The 27,273-nt window shown below is 37.6% G+C and overlaps 1 protein-coding gene across 1 annotated transcript in view; it reads right to left on the bottom strand.

The window, feature by feature from the left end:
• MCM8 (minichromosome maintenance 8 homologous recombination repair factor) overlaps window positions 1-27,273 on the bottom strand; it is a 49,500-nt gene that overhangs the window by 4,407 nt on the left and 17,820 nt on the right. Inside the window, exons 6-17 of the mRNA XM_061208232.1 lie at window positions 23,704-23,807; window positions 22,718-22,916; window positions 19,279-19,364; window positions 14,904-15,055; window positions 14,464-14,659; window positions 11,328-11,358; window positions 10,229-10,369; window positions 8,048-8,189; window positions 4,042-4,237; window positions 2,054-2,273; window positions 1,556-1,765; window positions 641-717 (exon numbers count right to left, since the gene is read on the bottom strand). Of these exons, the coding sequence (XP_061064215.1) occupies window positions 641-717; window positions 1,556-1,765; window positions 2,054-2,273; window positions 4,042-4,237; window positions 8,048-8,189; window positions 10,229-10,369; window positions 11,328-11,358; window positions 14,464-14,659; window positions 14,904-15,055; window positions 19,279-19,364; window positions 22,718-22,916; window positions 23,704-23,807 (1,754 nt within the window). The remainder of the gene's footprint in view (window positions 1-640; window positions 718-1,555; window positions 1,766-2,053; window positions 2,274-4,041; window positions 4,238-8,047; window positions 8,190-10,228; window positions 10,370-11,327; window positions 11,359-14,463; window positions 14,660-14,903; window positions 15,056-19,278; window positions 19,365-22,717; window positions 22,917-23,703; window positions 23,808-27,273) is intronic.

Genomic DNA, 27,273 nt, shown 5'->3' with positions numbered 1-27,273 from the left:
GCACCACGCAACATGTGGGATCTTAGTTCCCTGACCAGGGATAGAACCTGCGCCCCCTGCATTGGCAGCTCAGTCTTAACCACTGGACTACCAGGGAAGTCCCCAGAGAGGATATCTTTAAAGTTGTCATCACAAGAAAATAAATTGTAACTGTGCAGTGATGAATGTTACCTAGACTTACTATGGTGATCATTTTGATATACATATATCACATATATATATAAAATCATTATGTGTACACCTGAAACTAATAATGGTATATGTCAATTATATCTCAATTGAAAAAAAAAGGTACAGAACAGAGTAAGTCATATGCTATTTACAAGAAAGTAATGGGTGTCCTGGTAAAGAGGAAGGGTGGATGGTAAACAGGATGGAGGCAAGCCTTCTCAAAGTATGTTTCTGAATTGATTTTAGAACTATGTGAATGTATTACCCATTCAAAAAAACCTTTTTTTTTAATGTAAAGATTATTTACACAGGAATATCTTAAATCAGGAAAGTACAATTTGTTCCGAGGAAAATAAGTGATCAAATGGGCTAAATAAAAATAATTTTGCTTGTCCCAGTTAAATATATAATTTGAGACGAAAAGATGACCGGTATTTCACTTAAAACGGCATTTAAAATGTAATCTTACCTATATTTCATAATTTCAACTATATCCTCAGCATCTTCTCTGGTTGCTTCCTCTCTCAATTCCAACCTTGCTCGTGCCTTTGAAAGAAAACAACCATCTTCAGATAACAAAAGATAAATATATTTAACATTGATTGAGCAGGTATAGTATGTCTAAGTTTATTTCATTTATTCATTTTAAACTAAACTTTTTTGGGAGGAGGGGCTGTAGTATGAAAAGTCACAATTAAAAAAAATTATCTGAAAACTTGAGTATGAAAATTATCACTCATTTTAAAATCTATTTTTATCTACTAAAATAGATTTTAGTAGATAAAAATTTTTTGAACATCTTTCTGAATGTTCATTCTAGAAGATCTGATTATGAAATAGACTTGCCTTGTACTTTCAGGAAATCATGCCTAACTAATTTGTTAAAACAACAAAGATGAGTTAATCAGATTCTAGGAGCAAAAAAGCTCAAACTCTGATCCAGTTAATTTTAACTGCCAGAGTTCTCTTAGCATTCCATAACTGTGAATAGACGTTACTGCTGTTAGAAAAACAGGCACTTACAGACCTGTCGTGTATAAAATTAAATACTCCTAAGATATTTGACACGTTCCATGTTCCCATATGCTCACTTTTGAATCCCCAAATCCTTAGTTAACCTAAGCAATCTTCAAACTTCAAGAGTCTCCTAAGTGTCATTAAAGGAAAAAAGAAACATTGCATAAGTAACTGGTCCTGCTTTGAAAAAAATGGTTAAACTTTGATATGTTAAGTATATGACAACCCCTTAAAAAAAATGTATCCACCCATTTCTAATGTCTCTCAGTAGGAAGAAAAGCAAATCATTACACAGAAAATTGAGAGAAATGAGAAACCCTCTACTCCCTTTCTAAGCCAAAAGAATGTGAACTTAAAATCAACGAACCTCTGTTAGACGAATCAAAGATTCCAGCTGCCTAGTAGTGATTGGTGAGCTATTTAACCGCTGGCTCTGTTTCCGGAGCTCAAGGTAAAAATCCTGAAGAATTTGAGTAGCTTCTGTGGATAGCCTTGGAGAGACATACTGCCGAGCATAACCAATGTACTTTCTCAATAGCTGGTGCGGAATTGGATCTATTGTTTCTCCAGGAACCACCTAAAGCATGATAAAAAGGCCCAAGATTACAAGGATAAGTAGCAAATAAAATCTTTCTGCTAAAATAACTTGTTTAGATAAATAGACCAAATAAGCCAAACACTGTAGTTCTAGCTCTCGGTCTAGTTGACTTAGATTATTTCAACTGAACTTTATATAAACTCTAGTATTATAATATAAAAGGTATTTGTTATGAAAGCTTACATACTACTGCTCTACAACAAGCAACACACTGAACTCTGACATTCAAACAAAACTGAACTGAACGATTAAGGAGAAGAAACATACCTTTAGTCTTTCTGATAGTGGTTTATCAGAAACCACTTCAAGTATAGAAGTATTTGAATCTTGACTATTCATACGAGCTACTGTAGCACTGCTAACAGCTCTCTGCTTTCCAGCCCTTATTGCAATCACATGTTCAGAGAGTAAATGATCATGATCCTCATTTGGGGTGTCTAACAGGATAAAGACTAAATCAAATCTGGATAGTAGGGCACTCCCCATTCTAAAGGTGTGAAAGAAAGAAGAAACAGTGATTGGAATTAAAACAAACAGAAAACCTAAAAAACTGTTTACTCACTTGCTTACTAATCAAGTTCCACGTAGAACTTAAAAAAAGAAAATGAAGCTTTAGGTTAAAGAAACAAGCAATAGCTTCTGGATTCAATATACCCACCAACTCCAGAGACACACCAGGTCACATGTACACAGCCTTATATGTACCTATATCGGTACGTTGAGGATGCAGTCTTTTCTCACACCATCAAAACCACTAAATTCTTCTCTATGTTCTATATCACTCCCTATGATTTAGGATCATTGAACTTGTAAGCTAGAATGCTACATGATACATCGAAGGTTATCTGGATGAGTAGTTCTTAATCTTTTATATTTTCTGTCTCACCAAAACATTGAGTCTCTCAAAGTACCTATGCCCATTTAGAAGCAAAAATACCACTTTTTTTTAAAGGGGCATTTATATGTCTATTAGTCATTATAGTAAAAGTGCTGTGTTTTACTTAGTCATTTCTAAATTTACCAACCAGATAACTCCTTTATTTGAGACCAACAAACTGAAATCCAGAATGGTTAAAGAATTTGACCAACATTCTAGTGGTACCACTAAAAACCAGAATCCAAGTTCCCTGGATCCTTGTTCAATAAGATCTTTCTGATCTTTCCAATACAGGACTTTGTCATTTTACTAAGAAACACTAACAGATGGCTTTTTTGGTGGTTGTAGTACAGAAATACCCAGAATCTCAAAGTACAATTGTGTTTTTTACTATGTACCATTCTTACAATAAAAGTATTTATTATTAAATATTAGAAAATTCGCTTGTTTCCCACTAGAATTTAAAGTTCCAATTTTTCACAAAGGCATTTTTTTGTCTTTTTCTCACTTATGCATCATTTGAGTCTATTTTCCCCTCCCCATACATTTTGTCCAACCCGTACAGAACAAATTAGAAGAGAAAGCATACACACATACAGATATAAACATTGGTTTTGGAAAAAAGTGGGATACACATATACAGATAAGTGTGTAATGTGCTCTTGTCACTTAACCATAAAGCACAGACATGTTCCCCTATCACAGTACATACAAAGCTACCTTCATTCTCCTAATTGCTACTTTCCACAGTACAGTCTTATTATATAGTTCAAGCACTTCCCTATCGATGGGGGCACTTCAAGTTATTTCCAATCTTTGGCAGTGATAAACAATGCCGTAAGACCTATGCCGTAAGACCTACCCTGTCAACATATCTTTGTGCACTCTTGTGCCTATTTCTGTGAGTATAATTCCTAAAAGAATTGGCTGGAACAAACAGAATATACATTTAAAATAGTGATAAACATGTCAAGCTGTGCTTCAAAATGCTAAACTATGTATGTGAGAACCCATTTCCCCACCCCATTGCCAATAATGATTAATATTTAAAACATTTGCCAATCTGGTAGATGTCAATAGCACTTCATTGTTTTATTATTTTATTTTATTTTGGGCTCACTTTGTGGCATGCAGGATCTTAGTTTCCTGACCAGGGATCGAACCCATGCCCCCTGCATTGGGAGTGTGGAGTCTTAACCACTGGACTGCCAGGGAGGTCCCAGCACTTCACTGTTTTAACGTGTAGTGTTCTAACACATTTTTGTCCATTTATTGGAAACTTGCAACTTCTGTGAACTCTCCATTTATGTCCTCAGTTATCTTCTTCATATCTATAGGGATTCAATATATTAAAGTATAAATATCTGAAGAGACTTACTTTAAATTCTCAGAAACTGTTTTGGCTTTATTGTAGTGTCCTCCTACTGGATTGGCAGCAGCAATAATGGAAGTTCTTGCAGGAAGGCTGCAAACCACGCCAGCCTTAGCGAGACTAATACATTGCTGTTCCATGGCTTCTAACAAGGCTTGATGTTGATTCCCCATCTTATCAAATTCATCTATTCCACAGATACCTACAACCACAGTAAAATAATTCAGACAAAAAATATTCCTTTCGTCAAGTTTCAAACCTGACAAGATAGAAATTATTCCACAATAAAGCATATTTCCATTAGTTTCCAACAGTTAAAATTATAAAATGTCATACAGTACAAAATTTGTGTTTTACAGCAGATAAAATATTTTTCTTATTTAACTGTTATATAATATTTACTCATTCAGCATTTTCCTTAGGCAAGGCACTATGTTGTGAGGGTTACAAAAATGAAGATATGAGTGACCCTCAAAAAGCTTAAAGACTTAAATTTGAACAGATGAGCTAAGATATATACACATTTAAGATAGTATATTTTAACAACTATAATAGATATGCATAATCATATGAATTTTCTGGGGGTGGGGTGGAGTTAAAAGAGGAAGGGAAATCTGGAAAGGTTTCAAGAAAAAGGTGCTATTTGAGCTGGGTCCTTTGGGAATAGTGGACAGCATGATTTGGGAAGAACACAAAGCCTCTAAAGTCAGAAGTCTAGAGTACAGTTCTCAGCAATGCCAGGTGTTGACTGTACAACTGTAGAGTTAACTGTACACTTAACCTCTTTAAACATCATATGAAGACCCACCACTGAACGGGGAAGAGGGCCGGTAAGGAGTATCAGTTTTTAGATTCCACCTATAAGTGATATCATACGATAAGTCTCTTTCTCTGTCTGACTTATGTCACTTAGTATGATCGTATCTAGGTCCATCCTAGATAAAACATTTTATGTACCAGGTGTATTACGTCTAAACCACAGGTTACTGGAGGCCCTCTAACATTACCTTGTAATATTTTTCCTCCCCTTCTCCCCATACCATGAGCAATTTGGTGGTCATGTCCTGAGGGCTTTGCTATGGTTAAACGCCTCTATATCTACTCTATGATCAGTCAGTCCAGGACTCTCTGGAATTGATGGTATTATTGGAAATTCTCAAGATTACTAGTACAGTTCCTCAGAGGTGTGGACAGGGTAGGAACAAAGTCAGGCTACCTCTTTGCCACTTTTCAAAGTTTAAAGCGGGAGCTAGCAAACTTTTCCTATAAACGGGCAGATGAAATTTTTTATGTTTTGTGGGCCACATATAGTCTGTCACATATTCTTGGGTTTTTGTTTGTCCTTTACAATACTTTAAAATAGCTTGTGGACTATACTAAAATAGGCTGAAGGTGGGTTGACCTGTGGACTAAACTTTGCCAACCTCTGGTTTTAAAGCATAAAGTTTAAGTTGTGAAAATTTTACTCTTTTTCTTGTTTGGCTACAATTGGTATATCTTGTTGCTTTTTTTTCAAACAATTTTTTGGTCATTTCATTAGATAGCAAAGAAGGGAAATATTATAAAACAGCTCTATTTCTCATTTTTTCCCCTGAAAGTCTTCAGTAAAGATTTTAGTAGGATCTTATTTATTGTTTAGTAGGATTCTATTTGTTTCTAGAATCTGGTCTCTGCTGACTAATATTCTTTTGTATTTTAACAGTGATATTTTTACCATCATAGCGCTTGGCTTATCTACATAGATTTGAAAGAGAAGGTCATGGACTTTTTTTTTTTTTTACTTTATTTTATTTATTTTATTATTTTTTGGCTGCGTTGGGTCTTCATTGCTGCATGCGGGCTTTTCTCTGGTTGCAGCAAGCGGGGGCTACTCTTCGTTGCAGTGCACAAGCTTCTCATTGCAGTGGCTTCTCTTGTTGCGGAGCACGGGCTCTAGGAGCGCAGGCTTCAGTAGTTGTGGCTCGCGGGCTCTAGAGCGCAGGCTCAGTAGTTGTGGTGCACGGGCTTAGTTGCTCCGCGGCATGTGGGATCTTCCTGGACCAGGGCTCGAAGCCGTGTCCCCTGCATTGACAGGCGGATTCTTAACCACTGCGCCACCAGGGAAGCCACAGCCATGGACTTTTAACACTGTGCATCTTATTAAATCACATTAGCTATCTGCACAGCTAAACCCTGTATCACCTTCAACTTCTATTTAATGGAAAATCTGACAGCTTAACAATGAGTAACCTCTTCCTATTTATTATTTTCTTCACCTGGTAACCTAGCAAAAATACTGTCACTTCTAATGAGCTATACAATAACCAGATATATGTTTGTTGAATTTATGCATTCATCAATTATTTACTGAATGCTTTTTATATATCAATACTATGTTCTAGGCATGCGGGATATAGCACTGCAAAGACAATATTCTCTGTCCTCGTGAAGGTTACATTCTATTCAGTGTTGGGAGGCAGACAATAAAAAAAGTAGACCATATGGTATATTAGAAGGTAAGAAATGCTCTGGAAAGAAAGAGTAGGGTAGGAGAACGGGGTCTGCTGGTGGTGGGGGGAGTGGTTACAGTGTAAAATGTGGTGTTAAGGGAAGGCCTCACTGGGGTCAGGACTTTTGAACAAAAATTTGAAGGAGGAAAGGAAATAAGCCTTGCAGACTATCTGGGGTAAGAAGGTTCCAAAGTACAAAGGCTGCGATGCAGGAATGTGATGTGCCTGGAGTGCTGGTGGTACTCAAGGTATAGCAAGGAGGCCAGTGTAGCTGGGGAAGAGGAAGTAAGAGGAAAGTAGCAGGTAACGAGGCAAAAGAGGTGATTAAAGGGTGCCTGGGCCACTATCAAACTTGGGCTTTCACTGTGTGAGATGAGAAGGCACTGGAGGGTTTTGAACAGAAGAATAATGTGATCTAAGTTTTAATGGGATTGCTCTGCCTTGTTAAAAACAATAGGAAGGGCAACAGTGGTCACAGGCATGCCAACTAGGAGATCACAGTAATGATCCATGTGAGAGATGATGGTGTCTTGGATTGGGGTAGCAGCAGTGGAGAAGTGGTTGGATGCTGGTTATATCTGGAAGGTAGAGCCAACAAGATTTGCTGACAGACTGGATGTGCGGTATGAGAAAAAGTCAAGAATGTCTTCATGTTTTCTGATATGAGCAAATAAAAGGATGAAAGTGTCATTTACAAAGATGGGAAAAAACTGTAAGAAGAATAGGTTGAAGGGGAAGATCAAGACTTTGGTTTTGGACATGCTAAGTTTGAGAAAGCTGTAGAGATACTGCATAGGCAAGGGGAAATATGTGCCTGGAGTTCAAGGGAGAGGAAACATAAATTTGGAAAATTTCAGGATATACGTAGGTAAAGAGCCATGAAGCTAGATAAGATCATCAAGAAGGTAAGTACAGACTGAGAAGAAAATAGTACAAAAACTAAGTATCCTGAGGAGCCAACCAGTTAAGACGTTGGGGAGACGAAGAACAAGTAAAGACTGAGACTGAACAGTGAATAAAAGTAAGAGGAAAACCAGAAGAGTGCAGTGTCCTTGAAACCAAGGAGATACAGTATTCATTGAGGCAGCAGTGATCAGCTGTGTCAAACATGGCTGACAGGTACTGGATTTAGAAATGTGATGTCACTGGCAAACTGGAAGGAATGAATGACCTCAGCTGGACTGGAACCTGGGCACTGCCTGATACATGCACAGGAATATGTTTTCCCAATAGGGTTAAAGCATCACAAAGAGAAATTTAGGTAGCAAAGCCCAACTGGCGATCTCTTCCTGCTGAGCCTTCCAACTAGATTTCTTATAAACTATCCATCATATCCTGAAAAAACAAACAAACAAAATGATGAGATGTGTATTTCTAGTTTTTCTGGCACTCATTCTCAACTCACTGGTTGGGACGGTGCTGTCCAAATGACTCTTGGAACAGACTGTAAAGAAATTAATTGAAAAGGAAAAGGCTTAAAAAAAAAAAAAGCCCTAAAATTATTATTTGCTTTGGCCTCTTACCTTGATCACCAAGTACCAGGGCACCAGCTTCCAAAGCAAAATCTCCAGAGGAACTATCTTTTGAAAGAGTTACAGTCAAACCAGAGGTAGTTGTGGTATTACCACAAACATACACGCCACGTGGAGCAACGCTGCACACTGCCTAATGAAACAAAGAGTTTAAGAGAATCAACCAAAGTAAAAGGGAAATAATAGCTACTATAGTAGTTGCTCACAAATATTAGCTATATGCCAGGTATTCTTCTAAGAGCTTTACTGTACAATCTTCACCACCACAGTAAGACGAAGGTAACACTTCTGTTACTGATGTAGAAACTAAGGTCTGAAGAGAGTAACTTACACAGCTATGAAGGTGTGACGTCAGGATTCAATCAAACCCAGGCAGCCTGATTTTGAAGTCTGTGGTCATGTGAATACTCTACACAATTCCATTTTATGCTTCATTTTCAAGTTCAAATAGAAAAAATGTAAGTACTAAGTTTAGTTTCAGAGACTCCAATGCTTCTCTAAACATCAGGTAATAAAATGGCTCACTAGTGCTCATCTTCTGAGTAAACAAGATACGGCACGACAGAATAAAGGACACAACAGCTAAAAGCATGGATCTCTGGAGTCAGGCAGACCTGTTTAAGTCCTGGCTCTACCACGCATCTACTGGTGGTTCTGCTCTTGAACCTCTCTGAGCCTCAGCTTCCTTATATTTTATCACGTACTGCCTTGAGGAATAAATGAGATCGCATATGCAAGGCACTTAACCTGGTACCTGGCGTACAATACATGCCCCGTGCAAGGCTGCTGTACACAGCTGTGCACCCCACCACCTTAGGAGACAGCACTTACACTGCTATCTATGTCAATAGTGCGCTCGGGACTTGCATAGCACACAACCCAAGTGATGCTTTGGTGCCTAGCTAAATAAATGTTAGCTATCATTATTTTTGTTACTTGTAATTTCTTAGTTGTTAGTTTGAGAGTATGATGGCTTGTTAAATGGTCAAAGGAAAACATAATTTAAAAATATAAACAACTCATAACTGTTAGTGTTAGCCTAATTTTTAAAAACCTTGGCTTAGTGGGGCTAGCAGACTTACATGCAATTCAGATCCCCACATGCACTTTTACATGCATATTCTACCCAAGTATACTGTTTTCATTTTTACTATCAACTCTGCTTCACCTATAACTGGGTACTCTGTGCCTCAGTTGTCAGGCTTATAGCATGGGTTCAGAACAGAATTTTTTTAAAAAGTTGACCCAATTGGCCAAAATGAACAAAACTGGGAAACACAGGATTAAATAAATATCAGATTAGGAATTAAAATGATAACTGATTTAACACTCAGCCATAGGGAACAAATAATGACTCTGACATGAAGGACAGTAGGTTTATAATACAATGAGATCGAGAGTTTTCAATCCTGGCTGCACTTCAGAATAACCTGTGTTTATAAACATGTAGATGCTAGGACCCTAACCCAGAGATTCTTAATTCTTAATACTGGGGAAGGCCACGGTATTTTCGAAAAGCTCCAAAGGTGATAGTGATATGCATTGCTGGCTTACCAGGTGTCACTCCAAGGAAACCACAAGCACTCCAACCAGCTGCATCTTCTAGGGCCAGCATAAGCCCTGGAGGGGAGAACTACTAGGCTCTGATTGGCACAGCCAAAATCATCTTGGGGACCAACAACAGACTGGTCATAGAAGTTTCCTTGTTTTAGACTCAGAAAGAAGCAGTGGAGATGGATAGGACAGATCTCTTACCTTTATCAGACTATTCTTAAAGCCCAATACAGTGTTTATGTAGTTGTATGAAGAGATAACGGGTGACCCTGCTTTACTTTCTTGAACTATTCTTTTCATAGGTGAGGTCACAACAACAAAGACTAGCAAAGCAATACTGGATACAAAAAAGGGGGTTAGGGAAATGGTTAATATTTCACAATAGTTGACATCTTAACAGAGCAGCATGCTTGTGCAGCCTGAGTGACAGGAGACTGGCTCGATTTGAAAGAATGGCCAGATACAAATTATATATTACTCACACAAACCCCAACTCACACTACCTGACAAATAATACCCTCTGGAACACAAACACTGCATGTTTAAAGAAAATTCACTTGTGAATTTTTCATGCATTTTACAAGCAAAAGGTCAAATACTAAATGTCTGATTTCCTACCTGTAGCATCTGACTCTTTCCCAAGCCTGGGTCTCCAACAACAAGGACATGTGGGTCTCCTCGAATTGGAATTCTGTTTTTGTCATCTGCATATTTCTGGCTTCCTCCAAAGAGTGCTAATGCCAAACCTGCTTTAACAAGCTCAGATGTGAAAGAAGAGAGAGAAAAAACAAAAACAAGTGAGAAAAACATAAAGATGACTAGCAAAAGGCGTGCTCCTCCTATGTTTACAACATTTGTGTGTGGATTCTTTTTTTTAAAAGCATGACTGAACTTTGTTTTTTTTCTTTTCCTAAGAAAAGTAAGTCTAAAAATATAAACTTCTTTAATGTAAATGATTAAAAAGTGAAAATTAGAAAGCATATAAAATCAGGTATCTTAAAAGTCACTGAGTGAAGACCTACCTTGCCAGGCATTGAATCCATTCCACAAAACTGAGAAATCTTTGTTAGTTCTGCTTTAACATTTACAGTGTCCAGAGTCACTTTAAAAAAAGATCATTCCTATTGACTCTAATTGGTAAGCAGCTCTGTCTTACAAGGGACTGTAGTTTATCTCTCATATCATCCATTTATGGAGAATAATGATTCATATTAAAATATGAGGGACTTCCTTGGTGGCGCAGTGGTTAAGAATCCGCCTGCCAATGCAGGGGACACAGGTTTGAGCCCTGGTCCAGGAAGATCCCACATGCCGCGGAGCAACTAAGCGTGTGCGCCACAACTACTGAGCCTGCATTCCAGAGGCCGCAAGCCACAACTACTGAGCCCACGTGCCACAACTACTGAAGTCCGCGCACCTAGAGCCCGTGCTCTGCAACAGGAGAAGCCACCGCAATGAGAAGCCCGCGCACCGCAACAAAGAGTAGCCTCTGCTCACCGCAACTAGAGAAAAGCCCGTGCACATCAATGAAGACCCAACGGAGCCAAAAATAAATAAATTAATTTAAAATAATACTAAACTTTATTGCTTTAAATAAATAAATAAAAATAAAATATGAATAACTGGCCAACAGAAATGACTATTTTTTGTGAAATCTCTATATACTATTTTTGCCAAATTTATGTATTTTCGAGCAAAGATGAAGTAAAATACTTACTTCATGACCAAAAATGACAGGGCAAAGCGAGCTGAAAAACAGAATACGACTTATAAATTCTAACTTACATTTCAGTGATACACTAGAAGATCTACTTTACAATTTGCTTAACTTGCTTTCTTTAGCATCAAAAGAAAATAGTAAAAAATAAAAAATTTACATCTCCTCAAACAACTCAAGAAATTTTATTCTAACAGTAAATTTATCAAAATTCTTGGTGAATCTACAAAGGGAAGAATGTTTTAAAAAGTGTGCCTGTGTAAGGGAGACAGGACACTTGTAAAGCATTTATATTACTAGCCTTTAAAATGCATCACAGGGACTTCCCTAGCGGTCCAGTGGTTAAGACTCCACGCTTCCAATGCAGGGGGCGCGGGTTCAATTCCTGGTCAGATAACTAAGATCCCTCATGCCACATGGAGCGCCACCAAAAAAAAAAAAAAAAAAAAAATCATAATCATGGTCTTCTACTTTAGGCTTTAGGATACAGAATTATATTATATTTTACATGAATAGACATCTTTAGACCTGTGCAGCCAAGTCACTGAAAGAGGGAGACTAAAGGGTGAACTGAGTACATAATAAAGGGATAAAATTTCATTTTTTCAGTTCAAAGAATCAGAATAAATAAGCCCATATATGAATATATAAAGTATTATGTTGAACACAAAGAAGTAGTTCCCATTTATCAATTGTATAAACAGGAACAAAAAGGACAGGAAGGAAGAGATATAATCAGAGTTAACTGTGAATCATTATCCCTGTTAATACATGTCAACACAGAAGTTGGTGTCCTGCCACTTCCCCTTGGCAGTCATTGTTCAGCGTGCTCCTGCATGATCACTGCTGGCCTCCTACCAAGCACCTGCACCTGTCTGCCAAAGGGCTTTCTGTGGCCGCAGAAGCATCATCAGCAGGCAGGCTGGGCAGGCCAGAAGTGCTAGGGTGTCTAATATTCTCAGGAGCAGCCCCAAATCTAGGCCCTTAGATGGAAAAATACTGAGGCTAGCTCTACAGTCAAGTGTCCCAGAGGCCTCAGAAGGATTAAGCCTTTATTAAGCCTCCATTAAGGTACCATACACTAACTGCCCTCCCTTCTCTGTCTCACTTCTTCATTCCCCTCCCAGTATTTCTGGGGATCACCTCCCAAAGAAACTACATTTATGCAAATCATTGTTTCTGAAGAAACCTAAACTAAAACAGCCTTCTACTGTCTTCTCCATTCTCTTTTCATAGGCCTCAATTTGTTAATCTAGCAAGGGTTGACAACATTTTTCCTAAAGGGCCAGAAAGTAAATAGTCTCAGTTTCACTGTCTGGGTCACAACTATCCAACTTTTGTCAAAGCCAACAATCAATAATTTGTAAATAAATGGGTGGGGCTGTGCTCTAATAAAAACTTTATTTACCAAAACAAGCAGCCTGCCTAGTTTGCCAACCCCTGCAAGATTCACAAATGGAGGACCATGAAAAATTCAAGTTTTGATGTTGGAATCACAAACTTAGAACTAAAAGGTAAAAGCAAACTGTAGGAGGGAGACCCAGGTTTTTCATACTAACTTATCTTCCTTAAGTATGACAGAAGAAGGACCACTGCAAATGTTCATTTTCATTTATAACTGGTAAGAGGTACCAATCAAAGAGGTGTTTTGGTCCTCAACCAGGATGTTCTTTGGCCACTTGCTACAGACCACTCACCACTCCATCATTTATCCCCAGATCACATCGCCACCCTAGCTCAGAGCACCCTCTCTCCCAGGGTGGGTTTGGATGGCCATCTATTCAAAGGACATCTCTGAGGGTTTAAGGACAAAGAACCTCTGAGGAACGCTATACTTTTCCCAGCTTGTTAATTAACATATTAAAGGCAGAAAGAAAAACTGTTAAATTCTCCTCAAGCCCAAAGCCTAGGTGAAGAGAAAAGCGTGACAAGATCAATTTTTCTAATACAATGCACTTCAAAACCTCAGTTCTTTACCTGTTTGGTACAGCTACTATTCGGTCTCTCTCATTTTCTCCTATTTCTTCAAAATTATCCAAAAATTTGTCAAAATATTTCAAAATAACAGCATATTGTGTTAATTATGTTAAGTACATCATGAAATCTCATTTAATCTTCAGAACAACATTCTGAGGCAGGTATTATTATTTCTACTTTAAGAAGATAAAAATGAAGGAGAAATTAACATGCCCCAGATTACATTGGAAGTGGCTGAAGCAAGATTCTAACTCAGGTTTATCTTCTAGAAAAGGCTCGTAATCACTAAAGCAAAAACGCCTCTACACTGCTTCTTCTCTACTGCAGGGCAATAACACGGAAATAAAAAAATATTCTGAAATACTTATCAATAGTAAGTGACTTCGATGTGAATCTATTTCTTGCTTTTTAAAAGTAAACAAACGACCCCATACACACTAGTTGAAATGACTTTGTAATTCACTGTCCCATGACTCTTCTGTTGAGTAACCAGATTGTGTGATATAGTAAATTTTCCTTATTGTTTCAACTAGAGATCAGCAAACTTATCTGTAAAGGTACAAACACATAAATATCTGTGAGCCATTCTCTATCGCATCTACTCAACTCTGCCCCTGTAGCTCAAAAGCAGTCAGATACTATGTAAATGAAGAAGTGTGGCTGTGTTCCAATAAAAGTTTACTTATGGATAGCAAAATTTGAACTTCATGTAGTTTTGTGTGTCATGAAAAATTCTTTTAATTTTTTTCAGCTATGAAAAAAATGTAAAAACCACTCAGCTTATGGGCTGTACAAAAATGGGTGATTAGCTGGATTATATCTCTTCCACCTTGTCCTTTTTGTTTGTTCCTATTTATACAATTGACAAATGTAAAATACTTCTTTATATTCAACATAATACTTCATATATTCATATATGGCCTTATTTATTCTGATTCTTTGAATTGAACTGAAAAAATGAAATTTTATCCCTTCTTTAAATATTATGTACGCAGTTCACCCTTTAGTCTCCTTCTTTCAATGACTTGGTTGCATAGGTCTAAAGATGTCTAATGAATTGTAATTTGCAAACATTTTGACTAGTCTCCAGTTACTGGTAGCCAAGAGCACTCCCAACATGCACATGATAAAATAAAACTTGAGATAACCTCATACATACTTGACAATGAGTTTAAACAGGTTTTCTTCAGATTGAATCTCCTGGATGGCATAAAGGTCCTTAAGTGAGAACTCCATCAATGTTCCATGCTTACACCCATCCTCGGAAGCCTTTGTTTTCTGTCCTTTGCTATTGCTAACAGAATTTGCTTCAATGTACAAAAGGAACATGCATTTGTCATTCTTATTTCGAGAACCTGTAAATTTCAAAGTATGATATACAATAATTGGTATTTTCATTTTCCCTACAAAGATTCAAGTAGAATGTAGAAGAAAGGCATGGTGAGCTATAAATAAACTTTTATTTTAGAGGAAAAGTTTCACCTATATAAGAATCAAGTTCTTTAAATTAATGGAAATTCAGAAGTATCTTAAAAAGGGAAAAGATGAATGCTGACAAACTACTGAGGGACAATCGAATTGAGGAAAGTTATACCACACCTTCCTCAGCATTTGAGACTTTGACAACTCCATTGATAGTCACTGTGTCTCCTGGGACACAGCTATCCACAAGATCGTGAACAAGCTCACATTCTATTGTTCGTGGAATCCGACCTGCTTCTCGCTGATCATCAGACATCAACTCCTGGATTCTAAAAAGTTAAACAATTTTCAGTCAGTACACATACTGACATTGGGTTATTTTGTCAACATATTAACTATTCAGGGTCCACATGGTGCTGAGCTAGATAAAGGGCAGTTAGTTAAAAAAAAAAAAAAAGAAAAAGAAAAAGTTCAATGGTATATCTAAAACTACTTCAGCAATTTCCAATTAAAGATGGCAGAATGGGCACATGCATTTGCCTACCTTCCCTCTAAAGTGTCCACCAAAATAACAGTCATTAAAAGAGTGAAGAGAAGTTTTGGGGCATGCAGAGGTGCCATCAACAAATAAGAGATATTAATGAAATTTTATAAAACAGCAAATGGGAAAGTACTGATGGATAAAATAAAATGAATTCCAGAATACACACAGGAAAAATTTACAAGGGTACAAGAGAAGTGGGAGCCAATGTTCTCAGCCCTAGAGAGGCTTCTAAGTTGGAGGTGGCAGGAATGGAGAGTGGGAGCAGATGGCTGAAACAAAACAGGATAATCAACTGAAAGACAAGTCACAGAATAGCTGTTCAGAAATTATTTGGAAGGTGGGTGGATAGGTGGGTAGGAGAAGAATGAGGGCATCCCAGGAAAGCCATCAGGCTTCCCCACCTGGCAAAAACCACAGCACTGTTTTAAGGAAACAGAGCCATCTACTCTATGATGGGAACTAAGGTGTCCAGAGAGGATATCAGAGCTCCAGCATAAGCCTCCTCATTCTGGCATTTGAGGAGCCCAAGCCAAATTCAAAAACACATTCATAAAGCAAAATCTGTTAGTCAAAACCCTACCCTCTATCCAGGGATGAGGCTTTTTGAAGAAAAACTCCTACCTAAAAAATAGCAAAGGAAACCTATCCTACCTACTCCAAATAATTTCTCATTCCTCATCAGATATTTGAGGATGAAATGGCAATAATTAAAGAAGGAGAAGAGCATTAAAAACAAAGAAAAAACTGCTTAAGAGTCTCTGAGAAAATGTTACCATCATAAAACAAGAGTGAGCTGCTATGAAAAAGAAACTATTGGAAAACAAGTGTGAGATCAGAAAAATTAAAGATATGTATATAAAAATCAAACACTTATAGAAGGGATACAAGCAAAAGCCAAAAAAAATCTAGAAAAGAGCATAAAGAAAACAAAGGGTGAAGGACAAACAATTGAATGGATACACCTGATAAGAAGCCCAAAGACAGAAAACAGAAAATAGATATTCTAGAGTTGAAGACAACTCTAGAAGAAAAGGGCCAATCAGTATCAAGCAGGATGAAGACACGATTAGATAGACTCAGACGTTTTCAGAACACCATGGATAAAAAGATTACAAAGAGTAGGAAAAGTGCTAAACAACAAAGTTATAGTCCAAATATGAAGCATATTAAAATATGGGATAATTCAGTGGAGTATAAGAAAAGAATCCATTTTGATTTTGATGCTTGGATCATTTTCCTTTAAGGGGCAAAAAATCCAACAAAACAAAACAACCCAGTGACACAAATTACATTTCTTTCTCTTGGCATCTGATCACCTGACTTGATTCTTTGTTGAACAATATTTACATTATCATAAAAATGTAAGTGGTGTTTGTTGGTTTCATTAGATACGACCTATAAATAAAACATGGAAGATAATTCTCATTAGAAAACAGAAATAAACCTTGACAATTTAAAAGTAACGTCATACAGAAAAAAGTCTAGAGGTGGAAGGGGGAGAAGGGACAGCAGGTACCATGTCTCTAACATCCTCAGCTCACAGAGTGGATGAGTAAAGTGAAGGAATAGACATAAGAATGTTATCTAGAATTATGTATAAGGCAACAAGAAGTTGTGGGAACTGTGGCCTTCTATGCTGATTGACTTTTTAAAAACATACACATTACTTTAAAACTTTTTAATTTAATCACTTAAATGATGAATGTAAGTACAAACCCTGCTCCGTGGTTACCCACTACTTTCACCCTCAATGCATATTTAAACACTGGCGAACTGCAATGAGAAGTGTCAGAGTGACACAACATGCTAAGGTCACCTTGCTTTAAAAAAGTATATTTTTAGGGACTTCCCTGCTGGTGCACTGGTTAAGAATCCACCTGCCAATGCAGGGGACACGGGTTCAATCCCTGGTCCGGGAAGATCCCACATGCCGTGGAGCAACTAAGCCTGTGCGCCACAACTACTGAGCCTGCTCTCTAGAGCCTGCGAGCCACAACTACTGAAGCCCGCATGCCTAGAGCCCGTGCTCCACAACAAGACAAGCCACCGCAATAAGAAGCCGGCACACTGCAACAAAGAGTAGCCCCCACTCGCCAGAACTAGAGAAAGCCCACACGCAGCAACAAAGACCCAAAGCAGCCAAAAAAAAAAGGAGAAACAGTATATTTTTAGACTTTTCTTATTAAAAGAATACATATTTCTATGTGTCACCTTTGTAAAAATTTAAAAACACAGATAAACAGAAAGAAGAAAATAACAATTACTTTCATCTCACCTCCCAGACAGTATACTCTCAACATGTTTTTGTATTTACCAGTGTTTTTTTTTTTTTTTTTTAAATAAAGTCAGTATTGTACAGTAGAGAACATTCTGTGACCTGCTTTATCACTAAATTCATTGTAAACATTTTTGGATGTCATTTCAAAACACTCTCCTACATCATCATAATTAGTGGCTACACAATAATTCATAGTATCATCCTTTTTATAATATTTTCTTCAGATGTTTAGGTTATTCTCCATTTTTGGTTATCAACACTGTGAAAACATACTTTCAGCAAGCTATTTCTGCACATATTGTGACTGTCTTCATCAGGTGAACTTCTATAACTGGGACTGCTGCAACTGTTAACGCTTCCGATTCTGATATACACAATAAAGCTGTCACCTTGACTCATCCAAACATTTCAATGCACTAGTTGAGAAACAATAACTTAATTCCTTATGGCCATCCAAGCTAAGGCTCAGAAAAAATTGAAACTGAATTTACTGTATATGGCAGGAAGGAGGCCTTTCTTCTAGGGCAAAAAATCATTTTATATACCTATATAGCAATAGAATAAAACAATTAATTATGTAAGCTAATATTGCATTAACAAAGTTTTACTATAACTAACTCATTTAAAATGAACCTGAGCAATACCTTACTTTTAAAAACTCAAGAAAAGGATTTAAATGTCCTCCTTTTCTCAGTCATCTACCCCTAAGTTTGATTTCCTAATATTAGGAGATGATCATTCAAATCTAGTTAAAATATTTAAGCCTATTTTTAGTCTATTTTTACCTGAAAACAAAGAAATTTTGTTCAAATAATTAAGTCACTCTGAATCTTCTATGCATCTACTGTGAACCTTATAGCACCTTTAAGGCCCTCACCACCCCCTTCAGTGGTGAAAGTGCTATAGACATGGGCTGGAAACCAGGCTCCCCCACATGATCACACTCAAGAGTTTTAAACATTTCATCTTTTATAAAATGGAGTGTCTGTAAAGATCTCAGCATAGTGCACAGTTAATTATTGTATATATTGGTCTTGGTTTTTATAGGGCATTAGGAGGTCAAGCTAGGACAGGGCTTGGTAGCAATCTACTTCACTTTTCCCCTATGTCCTTAGTTTTCAAAGACCATCTGTTTCAGCCAAGTTTCCTGGATAGCACTCTGACTTCAAAACTACCCATTATTTTATATTTAGGGATAAGTTATGGGACTACAGCCAGAAAAAAATGGAATCAATTGTTAAAAATATACACACATAGAGAAAACTATCTGACTTTTAAAAAAACCCAGTTTTTTTTAATCACCTATAGAAAATGTCTCATGGATATTGTGAACATAAAATGAAACATATCTATTTCTAAGGGATTCTCTATTTTAAAACTTCAAAACAATATTATTTCTAGGATATCACATTATGGAACGAAACATACAGCTTTGCTTATATATACATCCAATTCAATGAGTCACATAAATGAGATATAAAATGATTTCCCAATAGCAAAAGGACATAATACTTGCACATTAAATCCTTTCTGGAATCTGAGAGAAAACAAATCTCAAATAAAGACAATTGTCACTCCAACACATAACTCTGCACCAAGTAAACCTTTTACTATATACTTTATCACAATCTACAGATAAGAATCAAAGTATAATACAGGAATACTGTAGATTTACTTGGCAGTATGAGAGCTCTAAAACCTGCCTTTTATTTAATAGTCTGATTGCTTACTTGATTGACTGCCAGTCCATCGTAGCTGTGAGAGGAGAGCTTCGGAGAGCAGTAAATGACTTCCCTCGACATGCAGGCACAGGACACTGCAACAAGATTAATTCACATTTAAATTTTGATAAACTACAATCATATCTCAGGAAAATTCAAGTTAAAATGCTTCATTTAGTATTGGTTTAAAAGTTGGTCCCAGAATGGTATTAAAGGAAGATGAACTAAAAGCTGCAATGACTTTCTATTTCCTCTGTACTGATTTTGTTTTTGAGGCACTTTTTCAGCTGGTCCCTCTTGATGACTGCTCTTATTCTTTCTGCTGTGGGTATGCAAGTCTCTTTACACACCTGTCACACCAAGCACTTATTCCTTCCTTTGTGCCCAAGTAGTCTCCCAATCCTTGAACATCCCCTTGTATCCTGTCCCACATACCCAGCCCCAATCCTCCCCTTTTCAAAAGCCTTTCCTGGGTCTTCTTTAATCCCCAATTCTCCTATCTAACCTCATTTTGCACTGTTTGTATAGTATAATATTTATTGTACCACACAGGCAGTCCTCAACATGTAAGTCAGTTGTGTTCAAGTTTTCGTAAGTCATTTGTTTGCCGTTTGTACCTCAAGATGCATTTATAAATACAGAGACTGTGGCAGACTGTGTTTTCCAAATACGGTTGTAATAGTATCTCCTTTCAAACCTTTCTAGAACCTTGCCACTCCCCTATAAAGAGCTGGAGTCTAATTTCCCCCTCCTGGGATGTGGACAGGCTTGTGACTCACTTTGTAACCAACCGAATGTGACAGAGTAATGCTGCCTGACCTCTGAGGCTGCCTCAAAAGAGGCAAAGCCATTTCTGACTGTCAGCTGGACCTCTGTCTCTTGAAGCTATTGGCAGTCATGTGAGCAGAATGAGTGTCCTGAGCTGCCATACTGTGTGCAAGAAGCCAAAACCAGCCCACACACAAAGACAACACGGAGGAGAGATGCTGGCCAGTGCCCAGTCAGTCCAGTCGCTTGTTGTTCCAGCTCCATAAGAGACCAAGAGCCAGAAGTACCCAGACAACCAGTTCTTCCAAACTCCTGACCCACAGATACCATGTGAAATAATAAAATGATTGTTGTTATTTTGAGCTACTATGCCGTAGGGTGATTAGTTATGCAGCAATAGTGACTGGAACAACTGTCTTTCTGATCACTTTGATTCACTGAGGTTCAGACACGAGTAATGACGTCAGCGTTACTACCTACTGTATTAAAGGGCGTGGAAATACCTTGACAAAATAATGTTTACAGAAAATATCCGATTTAAATCAGGATTTAAATTCTGTCCTTGCCAGGGAATTCTCTGGAGGCCCAGTTGTTAAGACTGTGCTTTCACTGCTGAGGTCACAGGTTCAATCCCTGGTCGGGGAACTACGATTCCACAAAACGAGCGGTGTGGCCAAAGGAAAAAAAAAAAATCTGGCCTCTCTGACCTAAAGGCAGTCCTGAATCTTAAGCCCAAATAGTAGGTTACACCCATTTACCAACACCATTGATTATTCAGAACCAATAGCTGAATCTAACATACTCTGTTCTTCCTAAAAGAGAAGGAAGCCTTAGGAATTTCAATCTGAGTAAAAATGTAATAAATGTTAAACTTATTAAAGTCTAAGGATGATAAAGGCAACTCTGGAAAAGAAGAATCGGTATGGCAAGTCTTCCTACCTTATCAAAAGTTTTAATAAGGTCAATGTAAATAGGATTGTGTAGACCTGGTACAGGACCAGTGAAATAAAACAGACTCACATGTCTACAGGAGCACAGTGTACTACAGATGATGTATTACACATCAGTAGAAACAGAGGGCTTAATTAATAAATGGCAACAACTGGCTTTCCACCTAAAAGAATAAAATTAGGTCCTTAGCTTTATGCCATTCACAAAATTAAATTTCAGATGGACGAAAGATCTAAATAGAAAAAACAAGACTTAAAAGTATTGGAAGAAAATGTAAGAGAGATGTTTATAATGAGTGAGTGAGGGAGGCCTTCTTAAGCCATGCAGAAAATGTAAAAGTCATAGGAAAAAGACTGATCAATTTAACCATGTCAAAATGTATTGATAAAACTCTAAAACAAAAAATGTACCACAAAGTTAAAAGATAAACTAAAGACTGGGAGAAAATATCTATAATGTAAGAAATCAATGCTCAGTATCTAGAATTCATAAAGAACTCCTATCAATAGTATAAACAGAAAAATGAATAGAAAATTCAATAAAGAAAGAAACTGAATGGCCAATAAAGATGTGAAAAGATGCTCAAACATAACAGAAATCACAGAAATTCATATTAAAAATGAAATACCATTTTACACCCACCAGTCTGGCAAAAATTTAAAAACCTAACAATACCAAGTGTTAATGAAAATATGTGGAAATGGTAATCACTTGACACCACCAGCAGGGGTGTAAGTTGGGACCAACATTCTGGAAAGTACTTTAGCAACATCTAAAAAAGTTAAAAATAAGCATAGCATATAACCGAGAAATTCCTCTGCTAAGGAGACATGTACAAGAATGTTCTCTGCAGCATTATTTGAAATTATGAAAAACTGGAAACAGCACAATGTCTGCCAAAAGCATGGATAAACAGTGGCTATTCATTTACTCCACCCAATAAATGAAAGAATTAGATATGTATTAAGATAGGTAGAACTCCAAAACAACCAAATGAAAAAAAGTTGTAATTTGTTACATTCAGTATATCATTTACGTAAACATAAACAAAACAAATCCTATATATATAGTCAAGTATGAAAATGTAGACTTGAGGAATACATGCTGATTTCAGAATAGTGGCTCTAGGGGTGGAACAAAGTTAATGGAACTGAGGAGGGAAACAAAGAGACTTTACCTTTATAACACTTAATATTTTTTGTTAAAAAAATTAGCTAAATATTTGCCAACTCATAATGGTAGTATACAGATATTAGTTACATTATTCTCTACACTTTTCTATAGTTTTAAAATTTATAGTTTAAAAAAAAAGTTAACAAAAAAGGAATGCATCACTTTCCAACAGCAGAATAAAGGAAAGAAAACAATATGTGTACCTATTAAGTCAAAATATAAAAATATGAATGGAAAGAATACAAATTAACTTCAGGATAATGACTGTCTCTGGGAATGGTACAAGCAAGGGGTAAAAAAGAGACAAAAGCTGTACCAGTAATGCTCTACCTCTTTCAAGATACAGCTGGAACTGGAAAAATGTAAATTCTGAGTGGTGGGTAGAGATGTTTCGATTATTTATTTTCTGTACCTTGAAGTATTTTATAATTTAAAAACTGAAAATAAACAATAAAAATAAGCTCTGTATTTAGAAACACTGGGAAATGTTTTCTGTAAATTGATTTGCCTTCTTTACCAAGATAAAGAAGGAAGTAGTTAAAGAACATGGTATCACCTTTGTGGGAAGATTATATTTTCCATCTGGAAGAGAAAAACTCTGAATTTCTCCACATGCAGCACAAAGAAAAGCCATCTTGGTACAAAGAGGCTTTATATTACTGACGCGAACCACTGTCCCTCTCAGAGCAATGTATTTTCCATAGTAATTTGCTCGGACATTCTTGAGCTGTGTTAAGGGCTCATAGTTGTATACCCTAAAAACAAAAACAGGAACATATTTATCTATACATTTACAATGAGCAGAAAGCTGAGGTTGTCTGCATTTTCACAAGTCCCTTTTAGAAGCAATTATGGAATTCTCAAACCATATCACCCCCATATATATCAGGAATTTTACAAGTATTAAATCATTCTTAAAAATAAAAAAAGTTAAATCTTCCCTTTTCCTCTTGTCTCATTGGCTGTTCTCTAGGGAAAAAGGAAAAAAATAATGCCAAAAGGAAAGTCTCAGATTCAGCAACTTCTGAGTCTCCAACTTCTTTTTCAAGAAATGTTAGGAAATGTCTTTTTTAAATTCTAAGCAAAAAAAAAACAAACAACCTTGATGATTACTTTATTCATCTCTTCTAATGAGAATTTAAAATCTTATAATACAATAAAAAGTTGAATTCAAGAAAAAATTCCATTTGTTCTCTGTGTTTAATAGAAATCTAATAATTTTAACAAAATTTAATCACACCACTTAGTGTATCACATGGATTATTAAAGGTAAATAGCAGGGTCTTGACAAGCATACATCCAAAATCAATGCTTACAAAAATTTGCAGGTTCACAAATCAACTTATTTAGGCAGAAAAAGCTTATTTCTATCACGATCTCTTCAAATTCAGCAGGTTCACTTGGGTGTGATGACCAATGAGTTAGCAAGAAACTCATATGCTTTTTACTGATTTCTTTGGCTTTATAAAATGAGGTTCTCACTCTTAAATAGTCTTTAATGCCTGTTTCTGAATAATACTTCAATATCAGCAAATTCCTCACCTTGTATGAATGTGTGGCACATTTACCATTGTCTCCCCATTTCTAGACAATCCTTCTTGGGCTTGTAACTCAGCTGCATGCCTTTCAAGATCCTTAGTTAACACCTAGACAAGACAGACATTTACTCAAAAGTTTGAAAACAAGATATCCTCTTGAAGCAGAACTCTTTTATAGAGAATATGAAGTTAAGAATATAAACAGCTACCTACCACCTCCCATCAAGAGCCTCCCATCAAGCCTCTTAGATAGCCTCAGCCACCAGAGGGCAGACAGCAGAAGCAAGAAAAACTACAATCCTTCACCCTGTGGAACAAAAACCACATTCACAGAAAGACAGACAAGATGAAAAGGAAGAGGGCTATATACCAGATGAAGGAACAAGATAAAACCCCAGAAAAACAACTAAATGAAGTGGAGATAGGCAACCTTCCAGAAAAAGAATTCAGAATGATAGTGAAGATGATCCAGGACCTCGGAATAAGAATGTAGACAGGTGAGAGGTAGATGAGCAAACTGGCCGGAGCACCGTAAGACTGAAGGAGAAAGGAAAACCAGATTGGAGGGACTCCATGATTCCTCTCCAAGGTATTTCTAAATGGGCTTAGGAGATTAGCATGCTTCATTTCCAGAATGTTTCTGCAGTGATTCAGCGACTGAAGTTTTTCTCCAAACAAAAGGCAGGCGGGAGAAAGTATTCTCGGAGGATTAACCAAGATGGCGGAGTAGAAGGACGTGCTCTCACTCCCTCTTGCGAGAGCACCAGAATCACAACTGGCTGCTGGACAATCATCGACAGGAAGACACTGGACTTCACCAAGGAGGATACCCCACGTCCAAGGACAGAGGAGAAGCCACAGTGAGACGGTAGGAGGGGCGCAATCAGAGTAAAATCAAATCCCATAACTGCTGGGTGGGTGACTCACAGACTGGCGAGCACTTATACCACAGAAGTCCACCCACTGGAGTGAAAGTTCTGAGCCTCACGTCAGGCTTCCCAACCTGGGGGTCCGGCAACGGGAGGAGGAATTCATAGAGAATCAGACTTTGAAGCCTAGTGGGAATTGATTGCAGGACTTCGACAGGACTGGGGGAAACAGAGAACCCACTCTGGGAGGGCGTACACAAAATAGTGTGTGCATCGGGACCCAGGGGAAGGAGCAGTGACCCTGGGGGAGACTGAACCAGACATAACTGCTGGTGTTGGGGGGTCTCCTGCAGAGGCGGGGGCTGGCTCTGTTTCACCGTGGGGACAAGGACACTGGCAGCGGAGGCTCTGGGAAGTACTCCTTGGCGTGAGCCCTCCCAGAGTCTGCCATTAGCTCCACCAAAGAGCCCGGGTAGGCTCCAGTGTTGGGTTGCCTCAGGCAAAACAACCAACAGGGAGGGAACCCAGCCCCACCCAGCAACAGTCAAGTGGATTAAAGTTTTACAGAGCTCTGACCGCCACAGCAACAGTCAGCTCTACCCACCTCCAGAGCCTCCCATCAAGCCTCTTAGATAGCCTCAACCACCAGAGGGCAGACAGCAGAAGCAAGAAAAACTACAGTCCTGCAGCCTGTGGAACAGAAACCACATTTACAGAAAGATAGACAAGATGAAAAGGCAGAGGGCTATATACCAGATGAAGGAACAAGAAAAAACCCCAGAAAAACAACTAAATGAAGTGGAGATAGGCAACCTTCCAGAAAAAGAATTCAGAATAATGATAGTGAAGATGATCCAGGACCTTGGAATAAGAATGGAGGCAAAGATTGAGAAGATGCAAGAAATGATTAACAAAGACCTAGAAGAATTAAAGAACAAACAAACAGAGATGACCAATACAATAACTGAAATGAAAACTACACTAGAAGGAATCAATAGTAGAATAACTGAGGCAGAAGAACGGATAAGTGACCTGGAAGACAGAATGGTGGAATTCACTGCTGCGGAACAGACTAAAGAAAAAAGAATGAAAAGAAATGAAGACAGCCTAAGAGACCTCTGGGACAACATTAAACGCAACAACATTCACATTATAGGGGTCCCAGAAGGAGAAGAGAGAGAGAAAGCACCAGGGAAAATATTTGAAGAGATTATAGTCGAAAACTTCCCTAACATGGGAAAGGAAATAGCCACCCAAGTCCAGGAAGCGCAGAGAGTCCCATACAGGATAAACCCAAGGAGAAGCACGCCGAGACACATAGTAATCAAAGTGGCAAAAATTAAAGACAAAGAAAAATTATTGAAAGCAGCAAGGGAAAAACGACAAATAACATACAAGGGAACTCCCATAAGGTTAACAGCTGATTTCTCAGCAGAAACTCTACAAGCCAGAAGGGAGTGGCATGATATACTTCAAGTGATGAAAGGGAAGAACCTACAACCAAGATTACTCTACCCGGCAAGGATCTCATTTAGATTTGATGGAGAAATCAAAAGCTTTACAGACAAGCAAAAGCTAAGAGAATTCAGCACCACCAAACCAGCTCTACAACAAATGTTAAAAGAACTTCTCTAAGTGGGAAACACAAGAGAAGAAAAGGACCTACAAAAACAAACCCAAAACAATTAAGAAAATGGTCATAGGAACATACATATCGATAATTACCTTAAACGTGAATGGATTAAATGCTCCAGCCAAAAGACACAGGCTTGCTGAATGGATACAAAAACAAGACCCATATATATGCTGTCTACAAGAGACCCACTTTAGACCTAGGGACACATACAGACTGAAAGTGAGGGGATGGAAAAAGATATTCCATGCAAATGGAAATCAAAAGAAAGCTGGAGTAGCTATACTCATATCAGATAAAATAGACTTTAAAATAAAGAATGTTACAAGAGACAAGGAAGGACACTACATAATGATCAAGGGATCAATCCAAGAAGAAGATATAACAATTATAAATATATATGCACCCAACATAGGAGCACCTCAATACATAAGGCAATTGCTAACAGCTATAAAAGAGGAAATTGATAGTAACACAATAATAGTGGGGGACTTTAACACCTCACTTACACCAATGGACAGATCATCCAAAATGAAAATAAATAAGGAAACAGAAGCTTTAAATGACACAATAGACCAGATAGATTTAACTGATATTTATAGGACATTCCATCCAAAAACAGCAGATTACACGTTCTTCTCAAGTGCGCACGGAACATTCTCCAGGATAGATCACATCTTGGGTCACAAATCAAGCCTCAGTAAATTTAAGAAAATTGAAATCATATCAAGCATCTTTTCTGACCACAACGCTATGAGATTAGAAATGAATTACAGGGGAAAAAGCATAAAAAACACAAACACATGGAGGCTAAACAATACGTTACTAAATAACCAAGAGATTACTGAAGAAATCAAAGAGGAAATCAAAAAATACCTAGAGACAAATGACAATGAAAACACGACAACCCAAAACCTATGGGATGCTGCAAAAGCAGTTCTAAGAGGGAAGTTTATAGCTATACAAGCCTACCTAAAGAAACAAGAAAAATCTCAAGTAAACAATCTAACCTTACACCTAAAAAAACTAGAGAAAGAAGAACAAACAAAACCCAAAGTTAGCAGAAGGAAAG

This window comes from Eubalaena glacialis, chromosome 13, assembly GCF_028564815.1.
Source record: "Eubalaena glacialis isolate mEubGla1 chromosome 13, mEubGla1.1.hap2.+ XY, whole genome shotgun sequence".
NCBI classification, from domain to species: Eukaryota; Metazoa; Chordata; class Mammalia; order Artiodactyla; family Balaenidae; genus Eubalaena; species Eubalaena glacialis.
This window is presented reverse-complemented; position numbering and strand designations above follow the sequence as displayed.